Raw genomic sequence first — 23951 nt, 5'->3', positions numbered from 1 at the left:
AAAGTCTTTTCACTTGCTAATTCTCTATAAATACTAACATCCTCTAAGAGGAAAAGAACAGTCACGTAAATTTGCTCCTTTCTACCTGCATACGATGGCTTTTTAAGGTTTTTTTTTTAAATGCATTACCATAAGAATTACCATGGCTCAACTTGCCCCATGTTGGCTTGCTCAACTTACCCCAGTCCGAACTTAATGCGACAATTTCGCATCCACACATTTCTTATGCATCCATCATGAAAAAGATTATGACAAGAATGAAGATCCATACCTGGACTAAAATGTTGTTCTTATGTCTTTATCATATCTAAAGACGTGTGTGTGTAGAAAGCACTTATCTATTTTATACTTTTTTAAAACTTTTTTTGGCTGAAATTTGTATTTTACCCTCTAAAAAAGTGCTTTTTGTATCAAAGTTGAAAACAATGTGGTGGGGTTAGGGGTTATGCAATGGGTCATCAATACATGACACCACCACTATATCTGACTCATTCATTTTTGGCCTGGGGCTGGTGGCTCAACTTGCCCCTATGCTCAACTTACCATGCCTTCCCCTATATTGCATTGGTGCACACAAGTAATTTCGTTATAAATGTGCTTACATAGAGATGGTGGAAAATGTAACGATATTTGTCATGATTGATAAGAGTCGACTGGCGTACGCAGTAAAACAAAATATTCAGGTTACATAAATTTTAAACAACCTCGTTGGCCAAATCTTGGCCTAAAATGACTGGGCTATTATAGCCCATTTTTGTTCTTCTTTAAGAGCTTAAATAAAATTGAAAACGAATTATTGTCTTCAAATTTAATCGGATATGTTCAATTTTAAATATATATTGAACATTTTTGTTTAGCATGTATAATATTGAAACCGACCTGATCAGAGACTCGTTTCATAAATGACTTATCATCATGCTTACGTCACCAGTAGTGTAATTCCCATGGTAACAGTACTCAGTAGCCAATCAATCTTAATGTTACCAGTTTCTATGAATCGGAGACCCAGTAGGCTTACATTTAAAACCAGATAGGAGAAAGGGTATACTGTTTATCATTCTATCCAATGTCTAAATATATATTAATTATGTGATACTGATAGAAAATAAAATAAGATGGCAAAGAATTGATCATTCACTTGTTCGTTATTTACTGAATGCTTCTATGTGCTCGTATCATCTTATCTTAACCTTTTTTTTTGGTTGTCTAAGATGTAATTTAGTATAAGATTTCCCTCAATTTATTGGATTATTTTCCACTCCCCCTTATTTACCTGATTCTTTTCTTAAACTGCCACTTCTACCCTTCATTTTATCACGGCCCTGGGAAGCGGGGGGGGGGGGGTGCTGGGGGTGATTTACCTGGGGTGTTGCTTTTGTTATACAGCACATCCTAGAAATCTGGTAGATATGCTAAATAGCAGAAATGTAACAAAAATAACTTTCAATTTTTTTTTTGCTTCTCAAATTTTTCCTGGACCCAATCACCTTCATTTTGTAGCAAAACCCTTGTTTTGTTTGCTTGTCAAATTTATCGTGACCCAAATGACCTTCTGCAGTTTGTAATGAAAACCTTTTTTTCAATTTAAACCAGTACCTCCTGTTTAAAAAAATATTCCCGGGGCCCTTTCCCCTATCGTTCCCTTTGTATTCACTTCTACCCCTCTATATATGTTGTATTGTTTGTTCAAACTTTCACTCCCCCACCTCTCTCTCCTTGTTATATTTTCTCCTCAAACTCTCACTTCTACCCCTCCACCCCTCTTCTCTCTCTCTTTCTCTCTCTGTTGTATTGTTTCCTCAAGCTGTCACCCCCCTCTCCTTGTTGTATTCTTTCATCCGACTTTCACTTCTCCCATCTCCCTATCAATACTTTCCTCAAACTTTCGCTTCTACCCCCCCCCTCTCCTTGCTATCGGATTCTTCATGAAACTTTAACTGGTATCTCCTCTTTCTCTCTTTCTCTCTCTTTGTTGTCTATCCCTTTTTCTGTGACCCTCAGTTTATCTTCCTCTCCTCCTTAAACTCTATCTCTGTTTTCAATCCCACTAGCTGGCACACTCTCTCTCTCCATTGCTCTCTCCGTTTAATTCTCTCTTCTTCCACCCCCCTCCTTGCTCTCTCTCTCTTTTCCTCATTCCGTGTACAGCCTCAAGATACATCCATTTATTGTCTGATATAAGGGATAAAGCAGGGTCCCTTTAGTCTCCATTTAATTCAATTACTTCCCCCGACTTAAAATTGCAGAGGGATTCAAATCAGTACAATAAATCGACAATAGGAAATCTAAGGGAGGCCAAGAGTTAAGAGAGAGGAGGGGGAGAGAGAGGGGGGCGAATGTGAACACGGAAAAAAGTAGGCTCTCAAATATTACTTATTTCGAGAAGCGTTCTTGTCCAACGGAATGACGCCTCTTATTGCGGGCGGGGACACCATCTACTCTGTATAGGGCACACACGAGTAATTAATTAGCGCACAATGCATCAGGTAAAGATCACATGTTCCAAATTATCAAAACGATTCTTTTTAATTGTACAACTTGTTTAACTGAAAAATATTAAATTCTGTATTCGCACTCTTTCATAATCGTGATAATACGAACCTTTGGAGAATCTGTTTTATTTTATTTTAATTATTTTACTAATACATTCCCGGTTTCCTCGCTCTAAAATGTTTTGGTTGTTTTTTCTCGTTTGATATTAACAACTTCAGGTTTAGTTATAATATTTTTCCATATTTGGGGGTAAATGTAATTGAAAAATATATAATTATGATATGTTCATGCAGTAGGCCTAATATATTTTCCGTTCTTTCCTATTCCCGTCTTGTCCTTATCATTCCCTTCTTTTTTTCTTGGTTCCCATGATCTGTGTTCTTTTTTTTTCTTTCGTGATTATTTTCTTCTTATGGAATACAATTTTAGTTAGTCTTGTTTCATGAGTAAAGTTGGATTGGCATTTAAGTACTCATTTACATTCTTATAAATATTAAAAAATACCGGTTATTTTGTATGATTTATTATCAATTTTATTGTCATTTAATACGGGAATGAATGTTAGCATGGATCATTCTTGTGTGTACAATATTGTGGGGCATTGCACGTCCCATTAACCAATAGCGAACTCTCTCTACCTCGAATGCAAGGCCAGAAGAATAATAACATTTACTGACGTAAACAAAGTTATTAAGGCAATGATTATCTGAGATTTTTTTTCATCCTTTGACACGAAATCGGCTTTCCCGGGAAAAAAAAGAAAAACAGAACACAAAATTGCAAGGCGCTAAACGCACTTACGTATATCGACCGTGTCGAATAATTTAATAGGTGGATAAAAGCATGTAAAATGATGGCACTTCATAATTGGCTTTAGCGCTTGGTAATTCAATTTGCCGTATTGGGTTTGTAGTTTGAAGAGTACCGACAACCCAGGTAGCTCTTCATAAACCTATTGGGATGGAAAATGCTATTAGGATAGGTTAGATCTTGTTGGTCTCTCGCTCTCTCCCCCTCTCTCTCTCTCTTTATCATCTTGTTGAAAAGGGTGAGACGACAAATGCAAAGGTCAACATGTGTGAAATGTTTTTCCGCGTTTTTGCATTAAATCAGATGGATTTTTAAGGCAAAATATTGATTTATTAAAATAAACCATTATCTAACTTTGAAGTAGAAAAACAAACTTCCTCTGAACGAAAAATCAATCTGATATTGCAAAAATAATTTGCAGATTTTTGTTTTGACAATGATTCATTCTAAAACTTGAATAATAAAAAAAAATTAAAAGTTTTCAGTCTCCAAAGATTAATCGTGAAACAAACCACTCTCTTTCTCCTGACTCTTTTTCTTCCCACAAAACTACTACTTTCATCCATTTAACTGTGTCTTCGATTTCATCATTCTCATATACTTGTTCCCAAATAATTTTATTATATCTCCATGCTCTGTAATCTCATGTCCGCAAGCCAACCTTACATTACTTTTATTTTGGGCATTAACTCTATGCATTTTTTTAAACTCTCATTTCTTCCAAACTATATAAAAGTTATTATAACGATCTGTATATTTTGTTTATCCTCCATCTCTTTTCGTTATTTTAATAGTTAGCTTCTTCCGTATCATCGTTTTGCTTTATTCATCTATATCCGTCTACCATTACATCAGTCAATATCTTAACTTGCGTATTATCTCCCTCATACCTCCCCTTCTGCTCTCCCTTCCGCTCTCTCTCTCTCTTTCATGCACTGTCTTATCCCCCCCCCCCTCTCTCTCCTTGCTTTGCTTTCCACATATTTTACTGTTACATACTCTCCAACCCATTTGTGTTATGGCGCCCTCTTCCCCTTTCCTTCTTTCTCAATTACTTCCTTCTTTCTGTCTATGTTTGTATTCTTTCTTTCTTTCTTTCTTTTTGTTCTATGTTTTCTTTCTTCCGTTCGTTCATTTCTTCTTTATTTCCTCTCTTATGCGGATTTGCTCTCAATCCATTTGAATTGAATTTGTTTATCTATATCTTTTTTTCGTCGTTCGAAATATTCAATATTTTGCTTTGCTAACCAAACTTCTGCTCTGTTGTTTTACACCCCCTCTCTCTCTACTAGCTTTCTCATCCCTGAAGCGTTCCATCAACGCGTGCTCATTCCCCTTTGCATTATCTTCTTTCTATCTCTATCCTTCGAAACCTCTTCTTTTCAGATTTTTTTACACCCGATGCTAGATTTATTCATATCGACTCTGCCACTGCCCACTCTACACCTTTTGTCATGTGTTACTCTTGTCATGCCTCAATCTCTTCCTCAGAGTTTCTACCTCCCACTAATCTCTGCTCATATCCAGTCTCCATAAGAGAAGGCGAGAAAAGAGAAGACTGGTATATTGGTAAGCATATACTATACGCAAAGAGTAAAGATATGGTTTTCTGAACAAATACCTACTAACGTCTAGATCTAGACTTAACTCCCCCTCTCTTTTTCCCCTTCTCTGTATCTTACTCTCTCCTGCCTTTCTTCTCTTCACTCCATTCCTTATACATCAACCCCCCCCCTCTATCACTCTCTCTCCCATTTTTCTGAGTTAAAGTACTGAGATCGAGCGGACAATTAACTGGTCTTGTATTCACGAAACTCGGGTTCGAACGCTGCCGATAAAAAACAAAAATCCTTCTTTTTTTTTGTTAGAAAAAGATATCATATATAGAAATACTCCGAAAATTAATTTAGCCCAATTGATCGTGGGTCCGGCAGTCACTCAGCAGCGCCAGATCGACGTTGCTCTATACCTTAAATCGTTGAACGCCAAACAAGGTTTCAGCAACTCCCATCCTTTGGTCTGATGCGGCTGGGGTTTGAACTCCCGACCTCACTTTTTGAGACAGACGCTCTACCAACTGAGCCAACACACCAGTTATACTTGTCCCTCGGCAAGGAAACCAAATTTCACACTACATGATCTGATGCAATAAGGGGTGTGCCAGCAGAAAAGACCCTATGCATTGACGTTATCATAGTGCGATCTTAGAGGCAAGTATCATTGCCTTCTGTGCATTGGTGATCTGCTGCTGACGCATATCTCAAAACTATACCTTTAACCTCTGGGCACTATGATACTGTGACGTCACATGCATAAGCTCTATTGGAAATTCTATGATTTAGCGATATGGTGATGAGAGAGGTATGAGGAAAACTTTGATTTGCGTGATGTGAAATCAGTATTTGCGGAATAAAAACTTCAATTATTGAAAAAAAACATGTAAAAACCATCTAAATTATTAATAAAAGATAAATATAATGTATGGTTAAGGATATCATAAGACTATATCTGGATATATTCGAATTCATATTCGTCAATGTTTTCAACATAGATATGGTGAAAGAACAAAAAAGATAAGCTTATAGTGAAAACATTAGTTCCAAAATAACTTATTAGATGCATATTATAATATTTGTGAGAAATAGTGGTCAAGAACTGAGTTCAATATGATCAAAGATATCTAATGGTGTACAATTTTTTTAAGAGGCCCAAACGTTGCTCTCGCCTCTTTTAACATAATTATGAATGGTTATGATGTAGAAAATATTTAACATCTCTATTAGCTTGCAAATTCTGTATATGCTATGCTATATGTAGTTCAGGTGGGTGTTTCATCAAAGTTGTCAGCACTGACTAAATTGTCAGTGCTGACAATTTCAGTGAATCCTTGGTTTTGATTGGCTGAAAGGTACTGGCCTCTGACTGTTACTATGGTAACTGTCGGAGAAAGACAACTTGTCAGTGCTGACAACTTTCATGAAACGGTCCCCAGATGTAGAAAAATTAGGGATTGCGAGTTTATTCTTTCTACGCAATAACTATGCTGTGGAGATACAATGTAATCTATGTAGTTTGAGATAAATATATTTAATGCTGATAATAAGTGTAAATACAATGGCTATTCATGTTTTGACTTATTAGGCAATACGTACAGATACCCTACCCAATATAATACATTAAAAACTAAAAACACAAAAGGGAAGAGGATTCGTGACACTCGGTCTACTGTATTTACATTTCGGATCTTCGGCAAAACTCGGATCTTCTTCGGCTTCTTTTTCCGACGCCTCGTAAGACTCGGATTGACGTTCGTATAACGCGGTCCGTATGACGTGCTGTTTCTTGCATTATTTTGTGTTGTGCTTCTGTGCTGTGGTCTGTATGTCAGTGATGTTCGGCGATGACAGCGGTCGTTACCATTGATGGCGTCTAAACCTATGCTGTTTTTCATTTCGCCGTCGTCGACGTTATCCTCTTCGGAATCCAGTTGGGATAGTCGTAGCGCCACCTGGGGGTTGAACTGCTGTAACTGTTGAAAATAATGGAGTTTTAACAGAAAGAGCATGAATAACCATAAATAAAATTTTTATAAAATATTGCTGTAAGTATTCTGATGAGTACATATTCTCAGGGTTCTGATGTAAATCTTATGATTTTAGAAACGCAAAGGACAATGTTACAAACTGACTGAAGTATAATTTTAAATAATCATTCTCGTTTGATCTCGGGATGATGATTATTATTTCCTATTTATTTAGCCTCTACTTAGAGTGTAATCAAACTTCCCAGCTTGAAATTTTTAGGGAATCTTTAAAGATTTGTTCAGCTTGTATATTTTTAAATGGTATTTACGTGTCACCCTTTATTGTCCTCATTCTTCGCATTGTCTTAAAGAAGTATGTAACTGCCAATCCCTCGAGATTGAAGATTCTCAATGAAATATGTAGATCACTCCGAACCTTCTGATATCAGGGGTTTTCGTACTGTCACGCAAAACGCTTAAATAAAACATAGAAAATGTATCATATGCCCTTCTGGAGTGATAAAGAGCAACTAAGAAGTACTATTTAAAAATGGTGAATTAAAACGGCTGTTTCGTCGTGGACTCTGGAAAAATCACATATTTCCAATTTTTCATCAGCTCCGAAACGTAGGCCGTAACTGTTGTTTCGGTTCACCTATTTTCGACAAAGACCTTCCAGTGATCATTGTCATTTAATGGGCATTTTCAATACATTTTTCTATAGGTTCTTAATCTTATAATTCATGTAGTTAAAACAAAAAATTCAAAGATAACAGAGTCTACTTTTCCACTGATTGGTTCCAAAAAAGGGCAAGTTCCGTAAAGCCATACTTTTAGCACATAAAAATTCATATCCGCATTCGTCAGGTCACGTGACATTTAAAGTACAACTCTGAGTGACACTGTGTGAAACAGCACCCTCCTTTGACCATTAATGCTTCAGTCACATTAATGAAATCCCTACCAGACTGTTCAAAGCTAATACATATATTTTGAATGGCAAATCATCGGTCGGTTTGGAGTCAGTATCATTGGTGTGACTGTATCAAAGTGGACAAACCTGATCATATCTGACTTCAGGCTGTTTTTTATTATTGCTATTTGACGAAGGGTTATTCTTGATGCCATGCGCCTCCTTTACTTTCTTCTTCTGTTCAGACCAATAGTGGAAGTTGACGATGGCGTACTCGACCAGGGCGGCGAACACGAAGGAATAGCATGTGATGACGTAGATATCGATGGACTTGACATAGGAGATTCTTGGTAACGATTGCCTTACTGCCGTGCTGATCGTGGTCATCGTCAGGACCGTAGTTATTCCTAGGAAGATCAAGAAAATGGAATGGTTGTTAAAACACATACCTCTAAGTCACATTTGTCTAGCAACAAATAAATGATTACGTTATTTCTACTAGTGAAGCCCGACAAAACCAAAACAACAATGACTGATTCGTGATTGTTTCAATAATTGATGGATTCGATCCCCCTGTGTTTGCTTTGCTTTAAAAGAGAGAGAATAATGAAACGTATTAAATATGGATTTCAACCCATCATTTTTTTTAATGTAAATTAATTTTCATTGCTTACAGTATGATTTCGAATTGCTATTGATAAAATGATTCTAATTCTACGTATATATTTATTTATATATATAAAAACTACAGGTTATGTTTTATTTTTCTGATTTTACTGCTATCCTGATTACAAGAGCCTGATAGCTGCATCCTATAAGACCAAACAGGGTATCATTTGCCATGCTCGAACGGAAATGCACGTAGGCAGTCCCAACACTTCCATCAGAAATGCCTAACAATAATAGACAGAAGTCGCTGCCCTCAATTACATTTTCCCATTTATCAAAATAGATGATCAACGGATTGTAATAAATATGAAGTCAACGATCTGAAGGAAATGGAAACGTTTTCGAGACAATCCAAGGGGAGGGGGTGGGGTATATTGTGATAGCAGCAGAGAGAGAGAGAGAGAGGAGGGGGACGGCATAGAACGAGATGAGATTGAGAAGGGGAAGGGAGGGGGTCGATATGGAAATGGAGGCACAGGAGGTTAGAACGATCCCCAAACAAAATAAGACATTTGACAGATAATTTTTCATAATAGCTGAAGGAATTGACACCTACAAATTGGAATATTTTTACTATTGCCAGTTCGTACTCGGTGAAGCGGTAATTCTTACACGCTTGGCCACATCCTATGATAATTCCGATATTAGATCCTGGCGAACATTAGTCAATCCAGGCGCAAACAAAATGGCCCATCGTTGACATAGAGGTTACCAATCCTCAGTCGTGACGGTAGTAATATCCCCCATCAAGAATTTCTTTTAAACTTGACTGAGCTGGAACCCTTAGGGTTTCCTGATTTCCTTGGCCGACGTTCTTTAATTTCCCGTTGTGCACGAAGCAGGTGCCTATTCTGACTCTGGGATACTACAGTCACACTCCAAAGAAACCCACCCAAACCGATCAATGGTATGTCATTCGTAATAATGTTATATCTGTAATCGATCGTGATACGCTTTAGCTGGTGGGACTGAGCATAAAGAAAGCATTTTTGTCACACACCTCTTCTCGTCGATACTTTACTTCCCCGTCTCGAACATCATTAAAATTTGATGAAGATATCAACACGATTGTTTTCTTTTGATTCCCTTGTTATTATGGCGGGAAGAAGATTAACTTCATCGACTGAGTGGTCATTCACTCCTGTATAATTTTGGAATTATATTCAGAAATCGAATGTAAATATGGAGCAGAACAAAGTTTATCAATGCACTAAATCACTGGACCCTGCTGTTTCATCCTATTTTCAAAATGATTATGTCCGACAAAAGAAAGGAACGACACGAGGAAAACGTATTGGTACCCCTATCATTTTGTTGTTATGAGGGGTGCTTTCCTTCTAGTGGTAGAGCAATAGTCCCTAATCCTTCAATCAGGATTTGAGTCAAAATTGATGCACCAGTGATTGACTTCCATTTGCCCGGAAAAATAGATCCCCCCTGAAAAAAGGCATTGAATTTCTCCACTTTTGTTTCATTGCCAGTAACCCATCCATCGAGCTTTCTCAAACATGCTATAATTATGATAGCTATTCTTTGTAGCAATACTGATGGGTAGGTAGGTCTATACGTGCAGAAAATGTAATTTGAATTCCTAATAATAATAGTAATAATAGTAATAATATTAATACTACTAATATTATTAATAATGATAGTAGTAGTAGTAATATTAATAAATATAATAACAACAACAACAATAATAATAATAATACCCAATAATCATTACGCGCTTTTCCCAAATGGCCAAGAGCGCTTACAATTTCAGTTAACATAATTCATACAAAAGCAAATACAGAAAGGAATACAATAATAAAGGCAGTTGCCTAGAACAAAAAGTTTTTACTGTTGGGGATTTTCTTAATGTGAGCATGGACCTATTAGGTTCATGATGTGAGAGGGAGTTTGTACCATTCCATTGAGGATGCAAGAGTGAAGGTCTTCAGAGGATCTAGTTCTTCTACCTAGGACATAAATTTCTCAGCAATCAGACAAATATTTTGGGGCTAGGTTATTGAGTGATTTGTATACCAAAAGAAATAGTTTGATAATGATCTTTTGCCAGGTAATTATGTAACAGGGGTTCAGGAGGTGTGTTACGGTGGACTTCGATAACAAGACGGGTGGCCCAATTCTGGAGGCGCTGAAAACGATCTAAGTGGGCCGCTGGTATACTTAACAAAGAAGACTATTACAGAAATCAAGACGAGAAAGAATAAGGGAGCGTATGGCATGGTTAGTAGTTGACTGATCAATAAACCTACGAATTCTAATTTTGTTCCGATATGTGACGGTACAACAAACAGTAGAAATATGATCATTCATAGTTATGTGTTTATCAAAATATACACCTTGGTTCTTAAATCTTTCTGAAGGATTAATACTGAGATCATCAATTCTATGTTGAATCTTAGGCAATTTCTTCAAAAATTCAGTTTTTGAATCGTTCAGCTTTAGATTGTTTGCCGTCATCCACTGTTTGATGTCAAGTATGCATCTCTGCAGTTCCTACAGTTCAAAACTAAATTTATCTGACCTTAAGGTATTTCGAAGGATTGAGGTATCCTTTTCCTATACCATTGTATATTCACATCTATACACTCTAGTGCCGATTCACTTTAATCACGGGGAAATTACAATTTTATGAGCTAGATCCCGTTTTAACGAGAGACAATTTTCCTTTCCTGAAAAAAAAAAAATAATTTCAAAGAGAAACTAAAAAATGTCCATTTCAACAAAGGTACAGCAGTTCATATTTCTTGTCAAGTAACTTCATAATTTCTTTGACCTTGAACTTGACCATGAGGTGCGTTTCACTCCTCCTCGGCTGTGAGACCATTAAATGCATGGACACACATCAAGGGGAAGGACCGTGGAAAGAAATGCATATTTTAAGATTTTATGAAATTGGTGTCACGTATGAAATGGAGGTTTGCGGCCTTGTTTGCGCAATAGATTAGCAGCTAAAGCGCAGACGTGAAAAGCATAATTTGTTGTCACCTCCTTCCCGCGCTTAATCTGTGAAGATTTTACGATCGGAAGGGCAATCGATTCCATCGAGGTGATCGGCGATAATTGTCCTATTGGCCAGAACTGAGTGACTGAATGAAGGGAAGACAGTAGAAATGATTGAGCAACTGGATAATGTAAAGAATAATGATGACCCAAGGATACCGGATACATTTTTTTCTTGATTGGAAGCCCAAATCGAGGATTTGCTAGGAAGGAGGGGGAGGGGGGAAGCGGCTTTTGTCTTCATATTAAAAAGTGAGAACAAGCCAAAGAAAAGTTGGTTAGTCACCACCAAACGAAGGCCCACAATGTTATTAGACAGGTAAGAGTTATCATTACTCGGGAGAGCATTTTAATGCACTTTTTTTAAGTAAGTGAGCAAGCGGTAATGTTTATTTCTGGAAAGTAAGGTTATGTTTTTTCTTCAAGATCTATAAGGGTCATCTTTAGCACTTCCCTTTGAAAGAATCGGTTATAACTTTTACAAATCGAACACACCATTGCTTACTTTGGCCACATGAAATTGGGTATAACACTGTCATGTGATTTCTATGTGGTCACCAGTGAATATAATGTGATAATGTGATCTTTCGTAGAAAGCGTTCTTCGTGAGAAACATCGGATAATGATGAGTTCTAGAATAGCAGATTTTGATATCGCATGGTTTTTCGAGTGAAAGGAGGACGGCTCTTGAGATGATATTACTTGTATATGAACCCTTGATCTTAGGCCACTGATATCACCATACCCAATGGCGCGATATATACGTGTTCTGTTAAACGATTGGATGCGATTCTGAACAGAACTTTATCTTGTATAGGCGTCACCTTGCCCTACTTCAGATGTTTAAGAGGTTAAAACTCAATGCAATAATTTTCCTTGAACATTAGAAGAAAAAGGGTTGGAATTATAAAGATCTAATATAGTAATCAAAAGCAATCCACGAAAACAACGCTGACATTTGATAATTTCATGTTTTTTGTTTTATCTATTTTGTTTCTTTGAATTGTTTATTATTTTATTTATTCATTTATCCATTTCTTTCTATTCGTCATTAAACATTTTCAATTTTTTTTGAAAGACAAAGAAATGTGACAAAGATTTCACATAGTCCCGTTGAAAAAAAAGAAACTAATAATACACGATTAACCAAGGAAATGAATGCACTCTTCGCTTCCAGTGACTCCAAACCAAACATTTTCAAACTTAAGTATAGTTTACATACTTCCATGTTAGGCATTTCCACGTTTTTCTCCCATTGCTTTTCTCAAGATATTCAATCCACGCATTGTCCACTCGTTTGCCCAGTTCCCTCAATAATGTTGTTCGATATGAACCCATACGATTGTGATTTATTTCATTAAACCCATTCTTCGAAAATGTATATATTTCCTATCGACAACATCACATGTGACTATCGGATGAGCATTTTATCAACATTTTGTCATCTATCAAGCTGATAGAGACAACTTTCACTAGTCTTTATTGGCTGAGAAACACTCTTACTATGAATTTGTCGGATGAAATAGACTGTCTGATAACGTAAGCCAAGTCCTTTAATAAAATGCTTCCATTTTCATGAATAATATTGGCATGTCGCTCTTCATAACTTTTTTTTTGTTAGAACTTTACTTCAAACATGGAGGTATCTAAGTCAATGCTTTAAACCTCGTTGCACAATATAAAAAATCCATACAGGTTTAAAATCTCTTCCATCTTGTCCAACCAATTATTTCTGACATCATTCGCACACCTTTTTAACTTATTATTTTAACATTGATTCTTCCACATCAAATCTTTCAAGCCCCATACAACATTGTTACACTGTCACAAAATAGAAATGATGTACCTGGGTTTGTATATAATATATATATATATATATATATATGAAGAGCTCACTTGCAAAAGGGGTTAGGTCTATTTTTTTTTCAAATTTGATTTTTTTTTTGTCTCAATGTATAGATTTTTAGTAGCTCTAAAAGATGATACCAAAGAAAAGTTGAAATTCCCATTAAAAATTGAACTAAAAATGCCACAGAAAATTGATTTTTTTTTTCAAAAAGGTTTTCAAAAGGGTTTAGGTCCATTTCAGTTTGGTTGCAAAAGGGGTTAGGTCCACACAGATTTTTTGTGAAAAAGAATATCTTAAAGAATATGAAGACAGGTAGACTTGTTTTATACCCAATTTTATGTTCTCATGGTAGGGTATCATGAAAATTTAGTTTCGCATAAGAATATTGCAATATGGGAGAATTTTAAAAATTATTTTCTTGGAGTGGACCTAATCCCCTTTGCAACCAAACTCTTATGGAGAGCTCATTTTTCAAAAGGGGTTAGGTCCAATTTTCATAAATTTTATTGTTTTCTGTCTTAAAACCTCTAAATTTTTAGTCGCTCTTATGATACCAAAGAAAATTTGAAATTCAAATGAAAACGTGAATAAAAATGGCAACGAAAAATCACCTGTCTTATCAAAAGAGATTGGATTCATTTCAGTTTGCATGCAAAAGGGGTTAGGTCCACAATGATAATTTAAAAAAATATATATATATATAAAGATTGAAGACAGGTAGATTTCTTGTATACCCAATTTTACGTTCACATTATAGGGTAGTAAATCATGACAATTTAGTTTCTCATAAATATATACACGTAATATAACGTAATATCGTTATATATATATATATATATATATATATATATGTATGTATATATATATATATATTCATAATTATAAATCACACTCGCACAACGAATTTACTTTAACCGTTTAACTTGAAGATTTAACTCTAAAATATGGGGATGCAAACATTGGTTGGTTTCCCCTAGGGATACTACCCCGGGGTGTTAAGATCATTAGAGGTTTAACATAACACTTAAGAGTGCAAGAATATAACAACTAAAATGTGTCCGCATAGGTATTGAAATAACACTACAAACACAACACTGGATTAAAATGACTGGTGTGGATCAGCCAATCCACACCAATTATTTGTTACTGTGTGTAATCCTTTACCTAATGAAACTCTTGCTGATGTTGCTTCATGATTGATCCAGAAAGACACCCATGATAACATGACGAGTAAGATTGATGGAAGATATGTCTGAAGGAAGAAGAATCCCACATTTCTCTTGATTCTAAACGTTAAAGCTAGACGAGGATACGAACCTGAAATCAGAAAATCAATTCAAATATATAAGGTTATCATATGATGTCTTTTCTGATGGAGAGAAAACAGGGTTTGTTCAGTGGCTGTCCATTGCGATTTCTTGGTAACATCAATCTGCAGGGTGCGTCACGGCTCATGTTGGTAAATTGCACATTTTGGTAAAAGAAATTTGTTACCAAAATGTGCCGATAGTGCACCTATGCCTGACAGGATTTTTGGTTACCAAAATGTGCAGTTAAAACGTGATGTGCCTGCAAATTTTTGGACAATAAGCGCATTTTTGTAACAACTTAAAAAACATATTTGACGGTTATAATGGAGTGACGACTGATGATTATGGTATTGAGTTAGAGACAAAGTCAGTGGTAGTATTTTTCCGTGTGTGTGTGTGTGTGTGGGGGGGGGGGTGATTTGCCTTTACGTCCAGTGCTATCTCGTTCATTTGTAATGCCGTTTGGTCTAATATCACTTCTTTCAATAGTCATTTCGTCCGATAGCCAGTTAGTCTAAGAGCCATTTCGTCCAATTTCCACTTTGTCTAAGAAGCACTTCGTGCAAAGCCACTTCTTCAAATAGCCAGTTGGTCCCATTGCCATTTTGTTCCAATACCCACTTGATCCCAATAGCCACTTTGTCTAAATTCATTGCCAGCTGGTCCAATTGCTATTTTTGTCAAATACCCACTTTGTCCTAATTGACAGTTCATCCAATACCCACTTGGTCCAATACCCATTTGGTCCACCAAGGAGTGAATAGGCCCCCCCCCCCCCGGGTAAAAGAGGGTGGAAGAAAAAAACCCACATCACAATATATAGGATGAACGACAATTATTTTGACGCAAATAGCGATTTGTGATAAACGTCTCTGCGACACATTCAGCTTATGCCCAGTTTTCTCAAATTAAATAACTTGTAGTATTGTAATTTATTCTTCTCATGAACATTAAATCATGTGAAATTTGATATGACTTAAATTTGAGTCATATATGCATACATTTTTAAGAAAAAACATTAAAACAAAATACTTCGACTTTCCCCATCCTTTAACGTTTTATTTGGATTTTTTCAAAATTATCCAATGAATGTAATCAAATAAAGAAGATTTCATTATTTGTTTTGCCTCATTTGATTTCTTTTACTAGGGGCGTATTTTATGACTCTGATATTAAAGTAAAATCCAATGAATTGGGCAGAGTAATTAATGTTCATTAAATATTTAATATTTTTGAGGTACTGTAGTTTTTGGTCTTTTTGTGTGTGTGTGTTTGTTTATTGCTCTCTCCGCTTCCTTCTCTCTTTCTCTCCTTGTTGTGCAAGGGGTCAGTTAATTTGGACAAGAAATCATTATTATTTATTTGTTTTTTAATCCATAGAATTGTAACCTATTTTGTTCTTGTGTTTTTTAATTTTTATTTTGCATTTGAAACAAATGGCAAGCGAGAAATAATTCCACGAAAAGGGTGAATGTGTGCATATGTGGTGGCGTGAAAGGCAATAGCCGGGGCGTTCACACCTGCTATTGCTCAGACTTACACACGCATTAGACCAAATGGGCATTAGGCCAAGCGGGCATTGGACCAAATGGTTATTGGACTAAATGGGTGTTGGACCAAATGACATTATGCCAAATGGTCATTGGACGAAGTGGCTTTTGGCCCAACTGGCTATGGGATAAAATGGCTAGTGAACAAAATATTCATTGAACGAAGTGGCATTTAGATGAAGTAGCTCTTAGACGAAGTGGATTTTTGAAGAAGTGACTCTAAGACGAAGTGGCTTTTGGACAAAGTGGCTCTAACACTAACTGGCAATTTGAAGAAAAAAAATGTTTATTGAACGAAGTGGCATTTAGATGAAGTAGCTCTTACACGAAGTGGCTATTGGACGAAATGGCTCTTAGACAAAGTGGCTTTTAGACGAAGTGATCGAATCTTAGACGAAGTAGCTTTGGACAAAGTGACTTTTCGACAAAGTGGCTATTGGACGAAATTGCTCTTTGACGAAGTGGGTTTTGGACGAAGTGACTCTGAGACTACCTAGCTATTAGAGAAAATCTCTATTGAACGAAATGATATTGGACTAAACAGCATTAGACGATATGGTCATTGGACGAAATGGCACTAGACGTAGTGGGTATTAGACCATGTAGACCAACTAAAGATTGCATTTGCAACGTATTTTGTATCTTTTTTAATGCAATGAATGAGTACATATAACTGAGCAAATAATCCCAGAAGTTACCCAAATGTGCACATCTTTGTAAATTTACCAAAATGTGCAGTTACCAAGATTTTGGCAACTACACATTTAGGTAAATTACCAAAATGTGCAGTTACCAAAATGTGCCGTGACATAGTTACGTTACATTTTGGTACATTGCACATTTTGGTAATTTAGCAAAATGTGCCGTAACGGGGTGGCTGGGTTGGGAACATCCATTTCGTCTTACTAATCTGAGACATCAGGTTATTGTATGATACACTAGGAGGAATTATCGTATACCTCTCACTCAATCAAAAGCGTACATTCTCTTACTTATTACAAAGATAATTCATCATTTTAAAACTTTGTCAAACATTTGGAAATGAATAAATGTTGTCAATAATTTAAATTCAATCTTGATAAAGTATTTATTCCCTTCAAAAGTGTAGAGAACAAGAAAGAGAAGATGTATAATGGATTGGCTTCCTATTGAGATGCGTTGAATAAGATTACTGTCATATCAAGAAAAAAATAGTAAAATTCAATTTCGCAAAACAGATCTACATGGATTATATATTGATAAGAACATCGTGGAAGCAATGATAGGCATTCAATACCCTGGATGATAATAAAAAATACATATCATTTGAGATATTGGGAACACCCTAGCCAAGGCCCCCCTCTTCTGGTCGTCTCGGTAATACCTCTCCATCCTCAAGTACGTGATCGCTGTAAATGGAAACTTTCGAGGGGACCCCTAAGGAAGATGTGCAAAGAGCGTTTGCACACACAACAAAGGTGCGAAAGGAATGTGAAAAGAATATGAAAAGAAAGACGCCGCCCTCTCTCCTCTCCCTCTCGCGATTATTGATTGAGAAATTTTTTTCTTGTTGTCTTCATGTGTGAAAGAATGTTGGTGGATTAGAGAAATTGTCACGGAGAGCTTGTCCCAAGAGAATGAGGGGAGTAGAGTATTTGTCTTTATCGACGAGGAGATGCCTTGTCGGCAGCAACCGGTATGCCGTCATGACAGCCGGGTACGATGTAGCATCCATCTAACAAGAACCGTCACCGAAGGATGAAAATGGTCCCCAGGGGTGAGATGGGAAGGAGGATGGTGGTGGTTGTGGTGGTTTTGGAAAGTTTGCTGACTTTATTAATGGGATGTATGTCATGGGAATTATTGGGGTAAGAGACGTGACGAAATTCCGGAAGAGTGAATCGGTTGAAAAGTTATAAATTACTATTGGAATTTTTAAATTTCATGAATAACATTATTTAAACACAAAGGAGTGACCCCATTAGGCTGAGTATAGCCCTGATGACATCCCGTCATTTGCATTATCGGTATCAGGGCGACACAAAATTGCCTCTGAAGAAACGAGTTGTCTACAATAATTATTCTCACTTACATGTAACGGTCAAAAGAGAGGGCAAGTTTATTTGCTTTCGGAGACAAGATTGATTTTCGTCACAAAACTTCCTGATGTAACTAAAGGAGCAAGTCTGTGTGGCGCATTACTGTGCAATCTATTTAATAAATATTTCGAGGATACTCGCATATTTTGTTATTATGAAAGAGGACATTATTTCACACGAAAAGTGTTTTTCCCTCCATAAATTCCTTGTGGGAATCATAACAGCAGTAGTAATTATAGTAAATTGTGCTACTATACAAACACTAATGCTGCTACCACTGCTCCTGTTGTTGGTGGTGTTGCTGCTTTTTCTACTATTAACACTTCTGACATTATTTAATTTCGTCTACTCTACTACTTATACCACTATACTACTGCTACAACAACCACAACAAAATCTACTACTTCTACATGTACTTCTACTACTACTACTACTACTACTACTACTACTACTACTACTACTACTACTACTACTACTACTACTACTACTACTACTACTACTGCTGCTACTGCTGCTGTTGCTACTACTACTACTACTACTACTACTTCTAATACTACTACTGTCACTACTATAATTACTAGTAGTAGTAGTAGTAGTAGTAGTAGTAGTAGTAGTAGTAGTAGCTGTTGTTGCTGCTGCTGTTACTACAAGTACTACTGCTATTATACCATTCTGCATTTATAGCAGTACAATAAATGAAATTATTTCAAAGAAAAAAACGAAAGACATTGTAGTATAATTTCTACAGTCACTATATAATTCCCTCGACAAAGTCGCCGGTTTTTTGATGCATTTATTCTGTGCTATGTAAATTTAGCTTAATGTCAATCAATTTTGACGTACCTAATGACTTTATAAGTCAATCCCACTCTTTATTACACCCAAAACAAACTCCAATAAACATCGGATGTCTGCACCACATTCTAAATCTTGTTTGATGACGTTCTTTACACCTAGAATATAACCAAACATGAAAGTGGAATGCCTCTAGACTGCATTCCATGTTAACCTCATTTGGGTGCATGTGGCTCGAAGTAATCGTTGAAATGGAGGTGGAACGCTTGGGGATCACTCAACAAAAGCAGTATAAGAAGGGATTCCTAGGGTCATGATTTACACAACTGTTCCTCAAAGAAATTTATTTTCAACACTGCTAGCACTGATATGTCAACGCCAGCTCTAGCCATATAGCGTATTTCGTTCACGGGTGCTGATGATAAGAAGGCAACCTCACATGTCTTCCATTGATTGGAACGCCTCTGGCAGTCTCGATTATAGTTTATAGATTATAGTTATAATCGCGATTCGATATAGTTCAGTGCTGACTTTGAAAACAGCTATTGAATAATAATTCACAAAAGAAAATATAATAATAAAATACTATGCCCATTGACCCAAATGACCTATGACCTCATGGTAATTATCATTAATGTGAAACTCATTATCATCTATGTGATCATTCACACTTGATTGCCCTTATGTCTTTGTTTCATGAATTAGATCCTTTAACTTTCTAAGTTACAATGCCAACTCAACAAATACCCCCAGCAACGCCAAAGTTCATTGACCTTAAATGACCTTTGATCTTGGTCATGTGACCTGAAGCTCAAACATGATCTTCAGAAATACACCATTATCCTTATGTCTCAGTTTCATGAACTAGGTCCATGTAATTTCTAAGTTACGATGACATTTCAAAAACTTAACCTTGGTTAAGATTCCGATATTGATTCCTCCAACATGGTTCAAGTTCATTGACCCTAAATGACCTTTGACCTTGGTCACGTGACCTGAAACTCAGGCAGAATGTTCCATAATACCTAATTACTATTATGTCCAAGCTTCATGATCTATAGGTTGATATACTAAGTTATGATAACATTTCACAAACTTAACCTTGTTTAAGATTTCAATGTTGACGCCACCGCCGTCGGAAAAGCGGCGTCTATAGTCTTGCTCTGCTTTATGCAGGCGATACAAATAGCAAAGGGAAAATAAAAAAATCGAGGGGAAAGGAAGAGGGAAAACAGAAACGAAATGTCGTGTTTATGAAACTATATTATACACCTATCTTCATATTTTAATCGAATCTCCCATTCATGTAGGTCTCCCCCCCCCCCCTGTATTCCGGGCCTTTTGCAATTCCTAGGAGGAAACTCTTTACAACGCACCAATTCCTTTGAAAATGCAAGTCAAATCGAAATGGATAGCTGAGAGGCTTATGTCGAAAGTTGATGGACCAGGACAGCATCGGAATCTCTTGACTCTGGACAACGACATATTTGCAATTGTTCTTCCACGGCAAATCCTTGGATAATCTGCTATCCCAGTCCACCAACTTTCGACAAAAGCCTCAATGTGATTTGAATTGCATTTTCAAAGGAATCGACGCGTTGTAGAGAGTTTCCGCGTAGAAAAAGCAAAAACTTATTGTCTATTGCTGGGGCACATCCCTGAAACAATTTGTTTAACATTACCAATACATTTTCTTTATATTTCTGTCCAAAGAAGATAGTCTATCATTTATATTTATGGACTTGGACCACTAAATAATAGTAGGATGTGTTTCACACCAATCGAAGTCTTCGCTAGTATGTTTGTATCAATTTCTAGTCTTCTAGAAGCCTCCAGTTTCTCGTTTCTTCTTCAAAAGTTCATTTTTCGAAACATCCTAAATAACTTCATGATAATTAGCGTTTGTAAACAGAACACCGGTTGAATTGTCTCTTTCCTTCCCAGATATCACTGTCGTCTACTGAGATGGACACAGTCACTATTCTACATTTCAAAATACTCAGAATTCCACTGCCTCATTAAATCTGCCTATTATCACATACCATTAAGTGGACTGTTGTTACATTACTTAATTGAGACATCTCCAACATTATTTTTCACATGAATAGTACAACAGTTCTTAATTTGTCACTTCCTTCATCAAAGGTAATTTCCCATACGCAATTAATTTTTGTGTTTATGAATACCCAAACGAATGAAAATAATTTATTTTACAATTATCTATGTAACAACCAAAAGTCATGACTAAAGATGTTTATGAATGGCCCAGTTTCGGGCCGTGCACGATCCAAACAGAACAGATCAAATAATTGAAAGCATAACTCCTTCATTCATCACCTTGTGAATCATTAATGACTTTTATTTCATTCTCATGATTACCAATCAAACTGAACATATCAAAAAACCGTCTGCTTCGATAATGAGATCTAGAAAGTGCAATCAACTAACCATTAATGTTGGCCATATCAGTATGACGAACTTTTTTCAAAGAATGAAATAAAGAGATACGTCATTCTATGTCTTCTTGTGTCAGTTCTAGTCCTACTTGAACACCATATCATCCATGTAGAAAACGACTTTTAACGATTTTCACTTCGGGTCCTCTCCTCAGGAAAGCTGTTAGGTGTAAGCGAGTTAAACGATATGTAATAATTACCATGTTATCTTATACATCGCATTAAGCTGGTCCATTTATGCCGATAATTCGATAAATTTCGAATAATGTTCCAAGCAGTCCAAAGAATTTAAAGGATGTAAGTGCTGCACTGTTCAATAAAATCAGCTTGAGGTAAAGTAAAATAGGCTTACGAACGTGACAACAAGTAAAAAGATGAAGAGGCGAATATTGGGTTGATTTATCCTATGGCTTAGATTATAATTTACTCAACGTAATTCCTTAAACCATGACTTGCATGGGAGGGGTCATAATCTCGTTAAGGTATTCGATCATTTCCGGTATTAGAAAATACAACGCAACCCTGAATATCATTTTCTTTTTATTGATGGAAGTGATTCTAGATGTATCTATATCTCCTTAAAGGAGATATATGTACTATGCCCATAACAACCACTAATACAAACTTCTATCCCCACCACAATTAAGCAGCTTGGCAAAATGGAGCCAAAGTGAATTAAAAATCACTTCTTTACAGACATTTTGTTATGGTTGGACAAAATAGTTCTTTTTGAAATATATAAAAATCCTATCGTACTAATGTATTTATATGAAAATGTTTACAGGCTACTTATTATCAAAACAATTTTATAGAATCAGACCCTCGCATACTTACTTAGAACTAATTTACTTTTTAAAACATATAATGATTCGACCCGACCAGTGACTAAAACAATGTGGTGTGCAATAGAATCCTCTTGGTAACTGAATGTCACGATCACACCGTGGAGGCTAGCTCACAGTCAATGACCATGGTAACAGTGGGTAAGGATCTTTAAAAGACGCCCTCCAATTAAACTAAAAGGTGATTAAGAAAGGTAGCTTATAAATCTTCTGAGTAAAGGGATTAATGCGGTCAATAGTTCTGCATTTTATCGCAAAATAAAGTCCATGCCCTTCACTTTGATATCAAAAGGCATGTTGTGCGTCGACAATATCTTCTGAAATAAACCTGGAATTAAATACGTACCTAGAAATGAGGTGTACGTGGGAGACGCCCTCTAATTTCTGTTAAGTGGTGGGTCAAAATGGGAACAATCATCAGTGTAAGTGGTTTTTGGACCGTAATTGGGTCTTAAGTGCAAGGTATTAACTCGGTGAATAACCTTCATAACCTCAACGTTCCCTTTGCGACCTTATTTTTTTTTTCAAACTGTATCATCTTGTTTTATCTGATTTTGTCAGAAATACATCACTCTTGAAAGAGCCAGTTTTCTTTAACACGCAGTCCTCATACAGACTTGTTCCAAGAAGTACGGCGTCACCGCTTTTTTTTGTGTGTGTGTATGTACATAATGAATGAAACACATTATTTTTCTACAATATCTAGAAATTGACTACCAGTGGTTGTACAACAGTCACCATAAATGATGACTTCATCAGTATTTCCATAGCTTTTTCACGCAATCCATTGCTGGGATCTAATGACCCCATAGTACTGGTAATGTTACAGTCAAAACCGATTTCAAATCGACCAATGATATGCCATTTGCAGGGGCCGCGGAAGGGCTTCAGCCCCCCCTTTTTTTTCCCAAAAACGTACAAAAAACGTACAAAAACGTACAAAATTACCATATGATTGTGATTTTTTGCATGGTTAGCCCCCCCCCCCACTTTTGGCTCAGCCCCCCACTTTGAAAACCGTTCCGCGGCCCCTGATTTGAAATAGCGTAATTGCTTTGATCGATCTGGAGTCGGTTTTACTGGTATCATTGTAACATCACATGCTTAGTGTGTCTGTGTCAGTGGTGCAATCACAATATAAAGGTCAATTGTCTCTTAATTTACGAAATTATAATTTATCGTAATATTTTGTCTCCATTTTTTTACATGGTGTAAGGGATTCCAACATGGTCTGTCTCATTGGTTCATCGCACTGGTTCATCTCAATATCTATATTAGATAAATTGTTTCGTTTTACTTGAATTTGAAAAAAAAAATATTTGGAATTTGATTTGAATTTGAGAAAAAAATTGTTTAGAAAAAATATATGTAATAAAAAAAAGAAATGAGCGCAGACAAAGTATGATAAACGTTTTAATCTAGACGGCCCATGTGAACTAAAATTTCGTTTCTTCTGAGGGCAATTTTATTCATTTCCAGGGAAGGAGCCCCCCCCAAAAAAAAGAAAATCAAACAATATTGCATCTACCATGTGGCAAGCCACTAATTATATTACAGTATCTGATGTTAACATATTGGGAAGTTTTATCTGACTTTACATTTCACTTGCTAGATTAAAGATACTTAAATTTTTGGATTCCACTCCACTTGTCCC

The 23951-nt window shown here is 36.3% G+C and overlaps 1 protein-coding gene across 1 annotated transcript in view; it reads right to left on the bottom strand.

Annotated features, from left to right (window-relative positions):
- Positions 1–4426: 4426 nt before the first annotated feature.
- Positions 4427–23951, bottom strand: part of LOC129260663 (gamma-aminobutyric acid receptor subunit beta-2-like) — a 34313-nt gene continuing 14788 nt past the window's right edge. The window contains exons 5-7 of the mRNA XM_064114415.1: positions 14431–14583; positions 7887–8146; positions 4427–6832 (exon numbers count right to left, since the gene is read on the bottom strand). Coding sequence (XP_063970485.1) covers positions 6422–6832; positions 7887–8146; positions 14431–14583 — 824 coding nt within the window. The 3' untranslated portion in view covers positions 4427–6421. The remainder of the gene's footprint in view (positions 6833–7886; positions 8147–14430; positions 14584–23951) is intronic.

This window comes from Lytechinus pictus, unplaced genomic scaffold, assembly GCF_037042905.1.
Source record: "Lytechinus pictus isolate F3 Inbred unplaced genomic scaffold, Lp3.0 scaffold_19, whole genome shotgun sequence".
In the NCBI taxonomy this organism is placed as follows: Eukaryota; Metazoa; Echinodermata; class Echinoidea; order Temnopleuroida; family Toxopneustidae; genus Lytechinus; species Lytechinus pictus.
The sequence above is the reverse complement of the archived record's forward strand: the minus strand, read 5'-3'. Positions and strand labels throughout refer to the sequence as shown.